Genomic DNA, 15,749 nt, shown 5'->3' with positions numbered 1-15,749 from the left:
TGTGGTTTCTCCTGAGGGAGTTTCCGTGGGCAATCGAATCCCTGGTGATTAAGTAAAACGGGATTATCTATCATGGTTCGCCCCACCCTTAATGAATCGATGCGCTGATTGGGTAACTGGCCGAGAAGGCCGGCGTTTCTTCCAGCTCTTCTATGGAGAGACATCTCTCCTCCTGCCGGGGTTTGAGAGCCAGTCGCCAACTGAGGAGGACGAGGGCGAGAAGGCTTCAAGGAGGTAATTGATGGGACATGTTTACAGAGAACGCTAGAAAGTCAGGGCACGTCGATGTGGGTTTCAGGAAGTCTTGGGTTTCTGTTCACCGTGCATTCGCTCGAAGACCCTTTGAAATCCACCGATCTCCTGCCGGCCCCACGCTAACTGTGGTTCATTTGTGGAACTCTTCTGTGAGATGAGATTATTTCCACACTCCGTGGTGTCGTGTGGTGTGGTTCGTTTTTTCAACAAGGGCTTTTAAGCGCTGCCCTGTGGACATTTTGACCACACAGTTTCTTGTTGTACTATAAGATGGATGTCGGAAGAATAATAGAATGGATTCTTGTCCCTGGTATGCAATACTGAAGGGGGAATAATGTCCAGTATTGGGATGAGGGATGGTAGGTTGGATGAAAATAAAACTAATTGTCTGCATTCTATTTTTTTTTTTTTTTTCCTTTTTGCCCCTAGACTTCTGAATACTGAATCTATTATTGAGGAAAAGCAAGAGGAAGTTCCTTTCCATCGGGGTCAATTGGGCACCCACTTCTAGAAGCATTTGCCCAGAGTCCTACTGGAAAATTCTACAGTCAGTATGGCTGAGAACCAGACAAGGGGTCGTGGCCACTTCACGGACAGCCCCGGAGCAGAGTCGCCAGCGTCTGCGCCAAGCCAGGACACCGGAAGGGAAAACCCGGACTCCGACGTTGAAGAGTTGCGCATCTGCTTCAGGAAGTTTAGCAGCTCGGACGAATCCGACCCGATCAAGGCTCTGAGGAGACTCCGTGAACTCTGCGGTCTGTGGCTGAGGCCGGATCTTCACACCAAGGAGCAGATGCTGGACAGGCTGGTGCTGGAGCAGTTCGTGACGTGCATGCCGCCGGAGATCCAGGACTTAGTCAAAAGAAGCGGTGCCGAGACGTGTGAGGACCTGGAGGAGGTGCTGAGAAATAAGCAGCAACTGAAGAAATGGGTGAGTAGGACCTAGTGACCGTGTGAGACAGGGAAAGGTGGGGTGAGGGGCTGCGAGCTGGGAGATGAAGCAGCTGGACCAGAGGGGTTGGCTCTGCATCAGTGATTCCCACGCGGGTGAGCGCTTGCCTGGAGCATCACCGGAGATGTTTCTCTTGGTCCTCACTCTGAGGGTGTTGCTCTTTCAAATGTCATTCCCAGGAGGTGGGCTCCTAGGGTGGCATACGCAATGAATACCTTTTTGGATCTTGTGAAGGGAGACTGATGCTGTTGGAATTTTTCCTCACAGACTGTAGTCCGTGTCCAAGACCAGGAATTTTTGATCCAAGACTTGGGTGTTGAGATATTAGAAGTGGAGGTCAGAGACATGCATGATGACGGAGACCGATCCAGGGAGCCCCAGTCTACAGCCAGTGCCGTTGCTCCAGACGAGGGCCAGCGGGAAAGCTGGGAGGCGCAGCAGCTGCCAGGAGCCAAGGACCTGTTGAGGGGGCAGGTGAGTGTGATGTCCTGACCTTTGGAGAGTCTGGGAGCAGGTAGAAGAGGGTTGGGTGGGCGTGGCTGCTAGAGTACTTGGGAGAATTTTGGCAACGAAATGGACCCACTGCCTCCAGGAATTCCCATGGATGCATTCCATTCCCAGACATTTTCCAGCCAGTGTGAGAATGAAGACTCATCCATCTTTCATGGTGCCTCACCATGAAAGCTTGTGGCCGTAAGCATGAGGACAGAGGAGTCCTGTTTCCATGGGATGGTGCTGGGTCCATTCACCAGGGGTAAATGCACTCACAGCTGATTCACCCATGATGGATTTCGTCAGAGGCACTTAATATTGGGGAATATTGTAAACACCTTGAATTGAATAAAAAGTTCCGGATTGGAGTCATTTTTCCCCTCAGAAGATTTTGGGGTATGTCTGGAGAGAGTGGATTTTTTTGAAATGTGAATAGGGAGAGGAGATGCTACTGATTTCTCATGAGTAGAGACCAGTGATAGTGCTTATCATTTTATTATGCCCCAGGTCACCCTCCGTGATGAAGACAAATCCAGGCAACTATCAACAAGTGGTGAGGTCAGGAGCCCTAGAGCCAGAGTCCTTTGCTTTCAGAGTCAGGGGCAGGGAGAATTTGAGATGAGGTGGAGAGATGTGTGCAAAGACAATTCACAGTGCCAGCTGTGAAGTCTGGACTTGATTGCCAGACGTGGGCGGTATAGATCAAGGACAGACAGGGGAATCAGGAGAGGATTGCCATTCAGGCTGATGGGAAGCAGTCAGGACATATCCCCCAAACTGGTATTCAGAAAGCTGGAGTCTTAGATCAGGGTATGAGGGGGGTGGGGAAAGAAGAGACAGAGCCTGCCGTGGGCTAAGGCAGTGGGATTGACTCTGCTTGGTTGCCCCTTGTCAGGACCAGAAAGCTCTCCCGCCAGAGACCATTCCTGAAACAGGTGAGCTGGAGGGTCAGACGCCCTCCAAGGAGAACTTGGAGAAGGACCTGCTGGAAGACACAGGAATGATAAGAACTCTTCCGTCTCAAGAGCCTGAACTTCTGCAGGATTGTGGTGAGTATTTAAAACTTGGAGACCACAGGAGGTAATGACTCCCTCTGATGATGGCCAGGAAGGGGTACCCAGTATTTCCATCCCTTGGTGTTGGGGGATAGGAGTTGGTTCTCCAATGCCAACCTTCTCCATCATCAACATTCCAGAGTGTTTCATCAGCTAGACTCCTAGGTAGTTTGCTTGATGGATAGTCTGTGGCCAAGATCAGGGATGGTTCCAATGAGGCTGGCACCATGGAAAATGCTCTTTGATAAGTATGGTGCTGAATCTCTTCTTTCAGCAGACTCTGGGAGGGCAGAGAGAGAGGGGAGAGTTACCAGGAAGGAACTGACACTTAAAATGTGGCTCCTGAACCCTTTCCTCCTGTGTTCCAGAGGGAGACGTTTCCACTACGAGTGGATCCAGAAGAGGTCCTCTGAAGAATCGCAGACGTGTCAAAAGGAAACGGGACAGTAGTCCCACTTGCCAAGACGTGCGTCAAGAAGCAGCCACATGTTTGGACCAAGGAGAGTTCTCAGGACAGCTTGGGTCCCATTCCCTTGGTTCCTCTGGCACCGTGGGACCCACCAGTCTTCCTGAGGGAGCAGAAACCCCGGGACGGGCACTCTCTGAATGCAGGGTGTGCAAAAAGAGCTTTCTTTATCAATCTCAGCTTGCCCTGCACCAGAGGACACACACAAGAGAGAGGCCCTTTCACTGCGACATCTGCGACAAAAGGTTCATACAGCCTTCGGACCTGCGGGTTCACGAGCGGATCCACACGGGCGAGAAGCCCTATGGCTGTGATCTCTGCCCCAAGAGGTTCACCCACGACTCCACACTGCGTGCTCACAGGAGGACCCACACCCAGGAGAAGCCTTTCCGCTGTGAGCAGTGCGACAGAGCTTTCGGCCACCGCGGGAACCTCAACGTTCACCAGCGCACCCACTCTGGGCTCAGGCCCTACGTGTGCCCCGAGTGCCACGGTGCCTTCCGTCAGGTGGGGACCTTCAGACGCCACCAGAAAATCCACTCCAGATGATTCACCCAGGACCCCACCGTCAGGCCCGAGGCGTTTCTGTTTTAAGGAGGAGATTTAGCATAATTTGTCACCTGTGTGATACAAAGTGTGGATGACGTGCGAAGAGCTTAGGAGGATACTGGAACCAGCAGGGTTCCGTGCGCGTGAATTAGGATATTTGAGTGATGACTTATTTTTCCATTTGGATTTTGTTTTCTGCTTTGCTATAGACTATAGTTTTCTTTTTCATTTGTTTATTTTCAATTGGAGGATAATTGCCTTACAATGTTAGACTGTGGTTTTCTCACATGTTTTTGCTTTGTGCTGTTCTTGTTCTTCCAGTGAAGACATGTTTCCCTGGTTATCAGCACTTCATCATGAGAGTGAGGCTACTGCTGATTGCCTTCTTGCCAGGCGTGATTTCCTTGTAAAATAGGATGCTCCTGGCAGGACGGCTAGATTAAATACAGGATCACCAGTGAAATTTAAATTTCAAATAAACACATTTCTATCAAAGAGCTGTGTGTTTTCTTTTCTAAGACTTTGCTACACAGAGTGGGTGATACCCGTGGTTTTGTCCACGTGGCCATTACTATGTTGAGATATGTTCCCTTTGTACTAGTGATACTGCTTCCTGAGGTATTTAGCAAAAGAAGACTTCTTAAATTGCTAAGTGTTGTTCTTTTTCTCTACTGGCGTACAACCTCTGGTTTCTTTGATGCCTTTCTGAAATGGCTTCTCACAGTTGATCTCATCAGCTGATTTTATTTATTTTTTTTTTTTTATTTTTTTATTCATCAGCTGATTTTAAACAAAAGTCTTTGGTGAGTTATTTCATGAGAAAAGAAACAAGATTAGGTAACCCGATTTGATTACAATCCTCGGATTACAATTATTGGACTGCCTCACAGTCTCCAAGCAGAGAGGAAAAATTGATTAGATCAGGAAAATCAATCTGTTTCTCCAAGAAATGCCATCCATGAAGTCTAAAGTAAATAAAATACATTAGAGAAAGTTTACTGCCAAACCAATATGGTGGCCTCTTTAATGGTTTTTCCTGTTGGGAGTCTTCACAGGAAATTGAATCTACCCAGATTATCCAAAGTGGTTCCTTCCATGACCTTTATCCAATCACTGGGATGATGAGGTTATGGCCAGAAACCCCTGGAGTTTCACCCAACTCTCTATAAATACAGACATTTCAGCTCCAGACACACTTTGAGAGCCAGTCCCTGACCTGAGGAGGCTGAAGGCAACAGGCCGCGAAGGGGTAAGTGATGAGGGGGCACGTCCAAGGAGAATGCTCAGAAATCAGGACACATGGGTGGGCTTCAGAAAAGTCTTGCTTTCTGTTCATCTTATGTTAGCTGGGAGACCTTCTGACAGGAGATCTCCCTCTAACCCCACATTAACAACGGTTAATCGAACTCTTCTGTGAAGGGAGAAGGATGTTTCCACACACGTTGCTGTGAGGTGGCTCATTTTCTTCAAGTGTTTCTGAGCAGCGACCCTATGGCCATTTAAGAACTACATATATATTTATTAGTGTTAATTTTTTAATTCATTCATTTTGTCTGGGCTGGGTCTTCTTTGTGAGGGCTTTCTCTAATCGTAGCTAGCGGGGACTACTCTCTAGCTGAGGGGTGTGGGCTTCCCATTGCGGTGGCTTCTCCTGTTGCAAGGCCTGGAGTCTAGAGCTCAGGTTCAGTAGTTGCCCCTCGCAGGCTCGAGAGCTGTGGTGCATGGGCTTAGAGGCAGGTGGGATCTTACTGTATCGGGGATCAAAACCATATCCCCCTGCATTGGCAGGCAGATTCTTATCCACTGGACCACCAAGGAAGCCCTATGGTCATTTTTGACCAGACGGTTTTATGAGATCTGGAATGAGTCAGGCAATGGTGTCTAATATTGGGATGTAGGGGAGACAGAAGGGTGGAATAAAATGAAGCCCATTTGGTTCTTTCTTTCCGCTCCCCGCCCCCCCACCCAGACTTCTAAACAGTGACTTTAATGCTGAGGAAAAGCAAAGGAAATCCATTTCCATAGACATCAACTGGGCACCCACTTCTAAAAGCATTTGCTCAGAATCCTCCTGGAAATTTCCTCCATCAATATGGCTAAGGACCAGACATTTTTTCAGGGTTGTGGACACGTCACAGATAGCCCTGGAGCAGAGTCACCGGCATCCGTGCCACCCCCAGACACACTCATGGAAAACTCGGACTGTGACCAGGAAACCTGGCACATCCGCTTCAGAACATTTAGCAGCTCGGAGGAATCCGACCCCGTCGAGGCCCTGAGGAGACTCCGTGAACTCTGCCGTCTGTGGCTGAGGCCAGATCTTCACACCAAGGAGCAGATGCTGGACAGGCTGGTGCTGGAGCAGTTCATGATCTGCATGCCCCTGAAGTGCCAGGTCCTGCTCAAAGAAAGTGGGGTGCAGAGTTGCAGAGAGCTGGAGGACATGCTAAGAAATAGGCAGAAACCCAAGAACTGGGTGAGTAGGACCTTAGTGGTGGGTGTGGGATGAGAAGACACCTGCCAGCTTCAGGAATCACAAGATAGGACCCGAGGGTTTGGCTCTGTGTCGGTGATTCCCGAACAGGTGAGAGAAGCTCACATTGGGAAATTTGGGATATTTTTGGCGGTCTCAACTTGAAGGACGTAGATCTTTTATGCCAAACATGTGCACTTCCGCCATTGGATGCCTGAGAGCTATAGTCCAGGTCTTATAGAGGCTGATCTTGATTGCTTTCTCCCCTCACAGGCTATAGTCTGCATACAAGGACAGGAATATCTTGTGCGCAACCCAGATGTTGAGATGGTTGAAGTCAAGGCCGGTGACATGGACGATGAGAGAGACCCGTGCAGGGAGCCCCGACCCCCTGCGAGTGTCATACCTCCAGAGGATGGCCAGGAGGAAAGCCAAGAGCTGCAGAATCTGCCGGGAGCCACGGACCTGTCAAGGGAGCAGGTGAGTGAGTAGAAGCAGGTAGAAGAGAGTCAGGTGGGTGTGGCTGCTTGAGTCATTGGGAGATTTGGCAAAGGACAGGAGTGGACCCATTGCTTCCAGGAATTCCCATGGATGCATTCAGTTCCTGGGCATTTTTCCTAGCCAGTGTGAGAATGAAGATCATCCATCTTTGTCCCTCTGCCATGAAAGCTTCTAGTCTTAGGAGTGGGGAGAAGGGAATCCTGTCTTCCTCACATGATGCTAGGTTCAATTTGCCACAGGTAAATGCGCTGACAGCTGATTTGCCCGCGGCCACTTTCCCCAAGGGCATGTTATATTTCAGAATATGATCATTCCTTGCAACTGAAGGAGTGACTCCAAATTGGACTCGTTTTGCCCCCCAGTAGACATTGGGCTTCCTTGGTGGCTCAGATGGTGAGGAATCTGCCTGCAGTGCAGGAGACCTGGGTTTGGTCGTTGGGTCAGGAAGATCTCCTGGAGAAGGGAATGGTTACCCACTCTAGTGTTCTTGCCTGGAGGATCCCCTGGACAGAGGAGCCTGGTGGCTACAGTCTGTGGGTTTGCAAAGAGTCAGGCACAACTGAGCCACTAATACTTTCACTTTCAGACATTGAAGAATGAGTGGAAGACAGTTGATTTGTTCAAATGAGGTTGGGTATGGGCAGGGGATGCTACTGACTTGCATGGAGTAGAGACCAAGAATACTAGTCATCATCTTCCTATGTACCGGGTAACCGCCATCACAAAGATGAATCCAGGCAAAGTCTCCATCAATGATGAAGTCAAAAGACCTGGACCTAGAGTTCTTTACTTCCAGAGTCAGGGGCAGGCAGAAGTGGGTATGATTTGGAGAGACCGATGCATAGAGAAGTCAGAGTGCCAACTGTGATGTCCTAATTTGATTGCAAGATACGGTCTGTATAGATCCAGGACAGTCTTGAGTATCAGGAGATGATTATCAATCAGGGTGATGGGGTGGACCAGAAGAAGTCAGGGCATATCCCCTAAAATGACACTAAGAAAGTTGGAGTCTTAGATCAAGATACCAGGCAGATGGGGAAGCTGGAAGCAGTTTTCCATGGACTAAGGTAGATGGGTTATTGACTCTGCTTGGTTCCCCCTTGTCAGGACCAGGAAGCTCTCCCGCCAGAGACCATTCCTGAAATAGGTGGACCGGAGGGTCAGACGCCCAAGGAGAACTTGGAGAAGGACCTGATGGAAGACAGGGGAGAGACAAAAACCCTTCCATCTCAAGAACCTGAACTTCTGAAGGGTCCTGGTGAGTATTTAAAACTGTGAAATTCAGTGGAGTTAGTGACTGCCTCCTATGGTGGCACAGGGCTGGGTAGCCAGCATTACCATCCTTGGATAGGTGGGGTGGAGATCATTGTCCAGTGCCAACCTTCTCCATCATCAATGTTGCAGAGTCCCACAGTCCAAGCTCTTAGCTTGGTTGCTTGATGGGAACTTCTCAGCCAACATCAGGGTTCCAGTGAGGCTGGCAGCACAGAAAACGCTCCTTGTTAAATGTGGTGCTGAATCTCTTCTTTCAGCAGACTCTGGGAGGGCAGAGAGAGGGGGGAGAGTCCCCAGGAAGGAACTGAGACTTAAAATGTGGCTCCTGAACCCTTTCCTCCTGTGTTCCAGAGGGAGACGTTTCCACTACGAGTGGATCCAGAAGAGGTCCTCTGAAGAATCGCAGACATGTCAAAAGGAAACGGGACAGTAGTCCCACTTGCCAAGACGTGCGTCAAGAAGCAGCCACATGTTTGGACCAAGGAGAGTTCTCAGGACAGCTTGGGTCCCATTCCCTTGGTTCCTCTGGCACCGTGGGACCCACCAGTCTTCCTGAGGGAGCAGAAACCCCGGGACGGGCACTCTCTGAATGCAGGGTGTGCAAAAAGAGCTTTCTGTATCAATCTCAGCTTGCCCTGCACCAGAGGACACACACAAGAGAGAGGCCCTTTCACTGCGACATCTGTGACAAAGGGTTCATACAGCCTTCAGACCTGCGGGTTCACGAGCGGATCCACACGGGCGAGAAGCCCTATGGCTGTGATCTCTGCCCCAAGAGGTTCACCCACGACTCCACACTGCGTGCTCACAGGAGGACCCACACCCAGGAGAAGCCTTTCCGCTGTGAGCACTGCGACAGAGCTTTCGGCCACCGCGGGAACCTCAACGTTCACCGGCGCACCCACTCTGGGCTCAGGCCCTACGTGTGCCCCGAGTGCCACGGCGCCTTCCGTCAGGTGGGGACCTTCAGACGCCACCAGAAAATCCACTCCAGATGATTCACCCAGGACCCCACCCTCAGGCCAAGTGCCCGCTGCTCCTAGAAGGAAATTCAGGATTATTTGTCACGTATGTGATACAATGAAAAGGTGACATGTGAAGAACTTAACGATCATGCTGGAACCCGCTGGGATTCCATTCACAGGAGTTAGGCGGATATCTGAGGGATGACTTATCTTTCCCTTCAGATTTTGTTTTCTACTTTAGTGTAGCCTGTGTTTTTCTGATAAGTTTTGGCTTTGTGTTGTTCTTCTTTCAATGGGACCTGAATGCAGGTCCCATTAGTTTTCAGTACTTCTTTATGAAACTGAGGTCACTGCTGATTGCCCCCCCATTAGGGAAGATTTAATTGTAAAATAGGATGCTCCTGGCAGGACAGCTAGATTAAATACAGGATCACCAGTGAAATTTAAATTTCAAATAAACAAAGGCATTTCTGTCAAATAAGTCACCTGCGTATTTCCTCTTCCAAGGTTTTTTTATATGGAGTGGATGATTGCTGTGGTTTCTTATGTGGCCATTGTTATGTGGAGATATCTTCCTTCTGTAGGGCTTCCCCAGTGGCTCAGCAGTAAAGAATCTGCCTGCAATGCAGAAGACCCAGGTTTGATCCCTAGGTCAGGAAGATCCCCTGGAGAAGGGAATGGCAACACACTCCAGTATTCTTGCCTGGAGAATCCCATGCACAGAGGAGTTTGGCAGGCTATAGTCCATGGGGTTGCAAAGAGTCGGACACGCCTGAAGCGACTGAACACACATGTCTTCCCTCTGTACTTGTTTGGATATTTCTCCCCTAGGTGGATAGAAAAAGGAAGACTTCCAAAACTGATAGGTGTCATTCTTCTGCCCTACGGCAGTACAACCTCTGATTTTCTAAATGCTTACTCCAAAGTAGGTTCTTTTCACACTGTAGCTTTTCAGGTGATTTTTAGAAAATTCTTTTGAGCTGTATTTACATGAGAAAAAATAGCTATGTAACCCAACAACTATCATATCTCTATTCTCTTACTCCTGCGAACTCTTCAGACAAATGTAGAAAAAAAAATCACTAAAGCAGGAATACCAATCCATTTCCCCCAAAAAATGCAATCCATAAAAGACTGAAGTACAATAAGTGAAGTCCTCCACAAAACCAACATGGAGACTTCTTTAATAAGTCGCGGTTCTTCTGGTGTAGTTTCCATGGAAAATGAATCCCCCCGGCTTACCTAAAATGGTTCACTCTACAACATTCACCCAATCACTCTGCTTTTGGGGTAACAGGCAGGGACCCCTGCAATTACCCCCAGCACCGTATAAATAGAGACATTTCATCTCCTGGCACAGTTTGAGAGCCAGTCCCTGACTTGGGAACACTTAGGGCAAGAGGGCTCGATGGAGTAAATGTCAACTGGGGACATGTGAAGAGACTGCTTAGAGGTCAGGACAGATGGACGTGGGTTTCAGAAGGGTTTGGTTTTCTATGCTGCGGTCATTAGCTCGAGACCTCGTGAAAACAACTCATCTCCCTAGATCCCCATATTAACTATGGTTGATTTTTGATCTGTTCCATGACATGAGGAGAACTTGTCACCCAATTGAACCTGAAAACCCAAAACACTAATTGTAAAATACACATGCACCCCAATGTTCATAGCAGCAGTATTTACAATAGCCAAGACATGGATGCAATGCAAGTGTCCATCAGACAGATGATGGACAGTCTGATGTCCATCAGAGGAATGGATGAAGATGTGGTATTAATGTACAATGGAATATTACTCAGTCATAAAAAAGTGAAATTTTGCCACCGGCAGCAACATAGATGGACATGGGGGGCATTATGTTTAGTGAAGTTAAGTCAGACAGAGAAAAGCAAATATTGCATAATATTATTGATACTTATAGGTGGAATCTAAAAAAAATGGCTAATAAAACAGGGACTTCCCAGTGGCTAAGACTCCAAGCTCCCAATGCAGGGGGTCCAGGTTAGATTCCTGGTCAGGGAACTAGAGCCTGCCTGCCAAAACTAAGACTCAGAGCTGCTGAATAAATGAATATTTTTAAAAAATAATAAATTAATTAAAAAATACAACAAGCTAGTGAACATAACAAAAAGCAGGCTCACAAATACAGAGAACTAACTAGTGGGTGATTAATGATGAGAGGAAAGGTGGGGGAATGGAAAGCAGAGACTTTTGGGTGTCAAGGTATAAGGATGTTGTGTACAACATGGGGAATAGAGCCTGTACGTATTAGATAGCCAATATCTAGCCATTGTCATTCATTCAATGTAAATCAGTAAATGAAGTGAAAAGTGAAAGTGAAAGTCACTCAGTCATGTCCGACTCCTTGTGACCCCTTGGGAATAGTCCGTGGAATTCTCTAGGCCAGAATACTGAAGTGGGTAGCCTTTCCCTTCTCCAGGGGATCTTCCCAACCCAGGGATTGAACCCAGGTCTCCCGCATAGCAGGTGGATACTTTACCAGCTGAGCCGCAAGGGAAGCCCAAGAATACTGGAGTGGGTAGTCTATCCCTTCTCCAGTAGATCTTCCCGACCCAGGAATTGAACCGGGGTCTCCTACATTGCAAGCAGATTCTTTACCAACTGAACTATCAATAAGTGACAATTAACCCTTCTTTGCAAGTTTGGAACGTTTCTCTTAAAATCATCCAGCCAGCAGAGGGCAGGGGTATCATTTCTGTACGTTCTTGCCAAACTGGATATTGTACTTTTTGCCTCCAGAGGCACAAATATAAGGCCATAATTTTTTTTTTTTAAAGATTTATTTATTTTGGTTGTGGTGGGTCTTCATTGCTGTGCACGGGCTCTCTCTAGTTGTTGGACTTCCCTGGTGGCGCAGTGGATAGGAATCCGCCTGTCAATGCAGGGGACACTGGTTCGAGCCAGGGTCCAGAAAGATCCCACATGCCATGGAGCAGCTAAGCCCCGGTGCCATGCCACAGCTACTGAGCCTGGAGCCCATGCCCGCAGCAGGAGAAGCCACAGGCCAAAAGTGAACACAAAGTCAGCTAATGAAACCATCATTTTAAAGACAGACAGAGACCAGAGATTGAGCACTCTGGATGCAGCACCAAGACCTGAGCCAGTGGACAAGCGACCCAGTGGACAAGTGACCCAGTGGACAAGTGAGCGCGGAGTGTGGATATCCTGAGCTGTGCCCTTGAGACAAATATCAAAGTACTGCTTTGTACATCTGAAACTCATGTTAGATTATAAGCCAACTATCCTTCAGTAAAAAATAAAATTAAAAAATAAAATAACCAGTGCTTCAAATGCGGAAATGTTTTGCTAACTGATGCCCCAAGGAATGAGTACCTGTTTAAAGTAAATAAACCCTTCTGCTGTTCGTGCAGGAAGGAATTTGATCCTTCATATGATACTGCACATGATCTGCCATTCTTTTCTTTTACTAGAATGCTATGTTTAAATTTTATCATGAAATATTTTATTATTATATAAATCACTATTAGCCCAAAGTATAATATAGAGGTAAAATTCTGATTACCATAATGACAATCTTTTTTTTTGGCCACCCCACCCCATGTGGGATCTGACCAGGGATCGAACCCGTACCCCTTGCACTGGAAGGTGAAGTCTTAACCACTGGACTGCCAAGGAAGTCCTTGTTCTAGTTTCTTGTGTGTATGTGCACTTTCTCTTTGAATGTGAACCTCAGAACCTACTTAGTAAATTCTATTTTAAAAAATCCCATTGGAACATGTCTTTTTTTAGTTTGTCTAGTTCCCTTTGCGTCTATTTACTTTTTATTTACAACCACATCGTCAGCCCCATACCCAGCCCATGTCATGAGCCCCATAAATATTCACTGAAAGAGTGAATGTATAAAGTTATGGTGCATCCACAGGATAGAAGAGTGTGTGGTAAATAGAGCTTTATCCACTACACTGGCAAAACGCCTGCGACGAACTGATAGCTGGAAGAAAAAGCAGGTTACCTAGCCGTAGGCAGGATGGGGCTCTGTTTGCATATTCGGTACAGGTGCAGGCAGGGGTGTGCGTGCAGGTGTGCGCACCTGGGCATGCGTGTGAAACCCACACCACACCAAAAGGGTTACCGCGAAAAGAACAAAGAAGTGAAGTGCACGTTTCTCTGCAGTTTTCAAGCTGCTATTGTCAGCAGCAGTAAAGACACCTCGCTATAGGTTGAAAAGTTTTTGATGACTATTTAGTAGTAAAAAAAAAACTGCACTGAGTTGTGTCTAACCTATGATTCCATGAGTGTCAAACTTGAGCCTAAGTGGAGTCAGACGCCAGCTGAGGAACTGGGGCAGCAGCAAGTGGGGAAGAGGAGTGGGTGATTGGACAGCCAGAGGGAAATTCTGCCCACAGAGAGTAAGTCATTCAACCAGGAGCTCCCAACGGGAGGCAAATGGGTGGTAAACAAAACAAAAAGGAAAACGAAAGAAACAGCGTCAGCGCTCACAGGTGGATGCTGCCTAATTACAGCCCAGAAGTCACTCTGCTCTCGCAATTTCAAAGTTTTAATTCCCTCTAATATGTTCAAATTTGTTTGTTCCCATAGCTCTCTTGCTCGGAGGGCAAAGTTCCTTTTTTCCTTTGGGGTTCTCTCTGTCCCTGTGGCCTCAAAAATGAAGCTGTTATTCTTGACCCTCCCGGAGATGGGTTGAATAATTGATCATAATTACGCAGCCTGGCAGGAAAGATGAAGAAAACAGCCTCACCTACTTCCAGGGTCCCTCTGAGGGTTGTTAAGGCAATTTTAATGAGTCCCAGAGTGTGATGCTCAACTTCTGCCTGTTGAGATGCCAAACTGGCATCAAAAAGTTCACTCTGAAGATCTGGAAAACATGACTTGCCAATTGTGAGCTGCCAGGCTGGGCTGCTTGGTTCAATGCTTATTAAAAAAACAAAACTATCATCATTGCCTGTTTCTGATCGTGAAGCCCCAACCTTAAAGGAAATCAATGCTGAGTATTCATTGGAAGGACTGATGCTGAAGCTCCAACACTTTGGCCACCTGATTGGAAGAGCCGACTCACTGGAAAAGACCCTGATGCTGGGAAAGATTGAGGACAGGAGAAGGGGACGACAGAGGATGAGATGGTAAAATAGCAACACTGACTCGATGGACGTGAGTTTGAACAAACTCCGGGACACAGTGGAGGACAGAGGAGCCTGACATGCTGCAATCCGTGGGGTCGCATGCGTGTCAGAGTCCAAGAGTCAGACCCAGCTTAGCCCCCGAACAACAACAACAATATATCCTATTTTAGGCTCCGCGCAGTAAGTGACGTCGTAGGGTATTTGTCTTTCTCGGTCTGACTTACGTCACTGTTTTGTGATCATCTCTGGGTCCATCCACGTTGCCGCACATGCATTATTCTGTCCTTTGCAGGGCTGAGTAGTATTCCATTGTGTGCGTGTGTCTCACGTCTTCTTTATCCATTCATTGAGACAAGCAGTCTTAATACTTAGTATGTCTTTATGTTTCCTATGTGTGTGTATATATGTAACATACATATGTTTATACACATAATATATGCATTTATATATATATACAGTATATATTATATATACAGTGTTATATATACTGTATATATACACACAATATATGTTTTATATGTATATATACAATGTATATATATTATGTATATAATACATGCATTATATATGCAAATACATATATACACAGACACACACATTACACACATGTATTTTTTAAATGCAGGACAATTAGGAGGAACAGCAAAGAGACTTAAACACAAGAGTGACACGATCATGCTTTCCTTTAAAAATTCAAAATAGCAGTTTCTGTGGGGACAGATGGCCCTGGAGGCCTGGACCAGTGGGGAGCCCACTGCCATGACCAAGGCGGTCCCTCCTTGCGATGAGCACGCAGGGGTGAAGACAGAAGTCTGAGCAGCATTCAAATACGTGTCTCGAGGGCCTCTGTTGCAGTTGGTGATAAAGAAAAGCAAGTCTAGAAAAGAAAAAAAGAAAAGAAAAATAATTAAAAAAAAGAAAAGCAAGCCAGGGGCCCAAGGGGCTCTCCCTGAAGGCAAACTGGAGTTGAAGGGCAGGTCTGAAGGAGGAATATTAAGTGCCCATTTTTATTCTTTTTTTGTTTTTATTCTATTACCAGTATTTTCCAATTTTCCTTGTTACGGCTTCTTCGACATACCCCTCATTTAAAAGCTGACATTTAATTCCCAAATGCATGGGATTTTTAAAGTATCTTTGATATTAACTTCTCATTTTGATATTAATTTCTCATTTCAGTGCTTTCTCCTCTGCAACTGCCCTCTGCCGCTTTCCAGTCTCCTAACTTTATCGAGGCTTTCGATGGTGAAGTCAAAGATCTATCTTGGTAAATGGCACAATTCGCTGGGAAATAAGTGGGTTTTTTCCAAATATCTTGATATTGACTTCTAACATAATTCCACAGTAATAAGAGAACACACTACGTATGATTTCAATATCTTTAGACCATGAAATTTCTGCACCTGCTCTTGTGTCCCTGGATATGAGCCAGTGTCTCCTGGCTTACAGTCTAACTGGAATAGAATTTGTATCTTCCTGCTGTGTGAAAATTGCATAAATCTTAAACATGTCAAATTGGTTCATAATGCTTTTCAAGTCCACTATAGTCCACCTCTCTGTACATTCATTCTATTAATTTCTGAGAGTTTGACATTGAAACTCTGACTTAAAAAAAAATCTTAATTAATCTACTTAAAACAAACAAT

General features: G+C 46.7%; 2 protein-coding genes across 3 annotated transcripts; both read left to right on the top strand.

Moving 5' to 3' along the window:
• Window positions 1-7: 7 nt before the first annotated feature.
• Window positions 8-4,264, top strand: LOC122420039 (zinc finger and SCAN domain-containing protein 5B-like). 2 transcript variants are annotated; one of them, XM_043434763.1, is made up of 6 exons: window positions 8-234; window positions 685-1,186; window positions 1,475-1,681; window positions 2,207-2,257; window positions 2,595-2,748; window positions 3,123-4,264. In XM_043434763.1, the coding sequence occupies exons 2-6, from the start codon at window positions 809-811 to the stop codon at window positions 3,767-3,769; spliced, it is 1,437 nt and encodes a 478-aa protein (XP_043290698.1). In that variant the 5' UTR covers window positions 8-234; window positions 685-808; the 3' UTR covers window positions 3,770-4,264. The 2 variants fall into 2 exon arrangements, with proteins under 2 accessions (XP_043290698.1, XP_043290699.1); XM_043434764.1 differs by lacking the exon at window positions 2,207-2,257 and having other exon boundaries at window positions 9-234.
• Window positions 4,265-5,861: 1,597 nt separating this feature from the next.
• Window positions 5,862-9,023, top strand: ZSCAN5B (zinc finger and SCAN domain containing 5B). Its single transcript, XM_043434768.1, has 4 exons — window positions 5,862-6,245; window positions 6,516-6,722; window positions 7,851-8,001; window positions 8,370-9,023. The coding sequence occupies exons 1-4, from the start codon at window positions 5,862-5,864 to the stop codon at window positions 9,014-9,016; spliced, it is 1,389 nt and encodes a 462-aa protein (XP_043290703.1). The 3' UTR covers window positions 9,017-9,023.
• Window positions 9,024-15,749: the final 6,726 nt, after the last annotated feature.

Source organism: Cervus canadensis, chromosome 18 (genome assembly GCF_019320065.1).
Source record: "Cervus canadensis isolate Bull #8, Minnesota chromosome 18, ASM1932006v1, whole genome shotgun sequence".
Classification (NCBI taxonomy): domain Eukaryota; kingdom Metazoa; phylum Chordata; class Mammalia; order Artiodactyla; family Cervidae; genus Cervus; species Cervus canadensis.
This window is presented reverse-complemented; position numbering and strand designations above follow the sequence as displayed.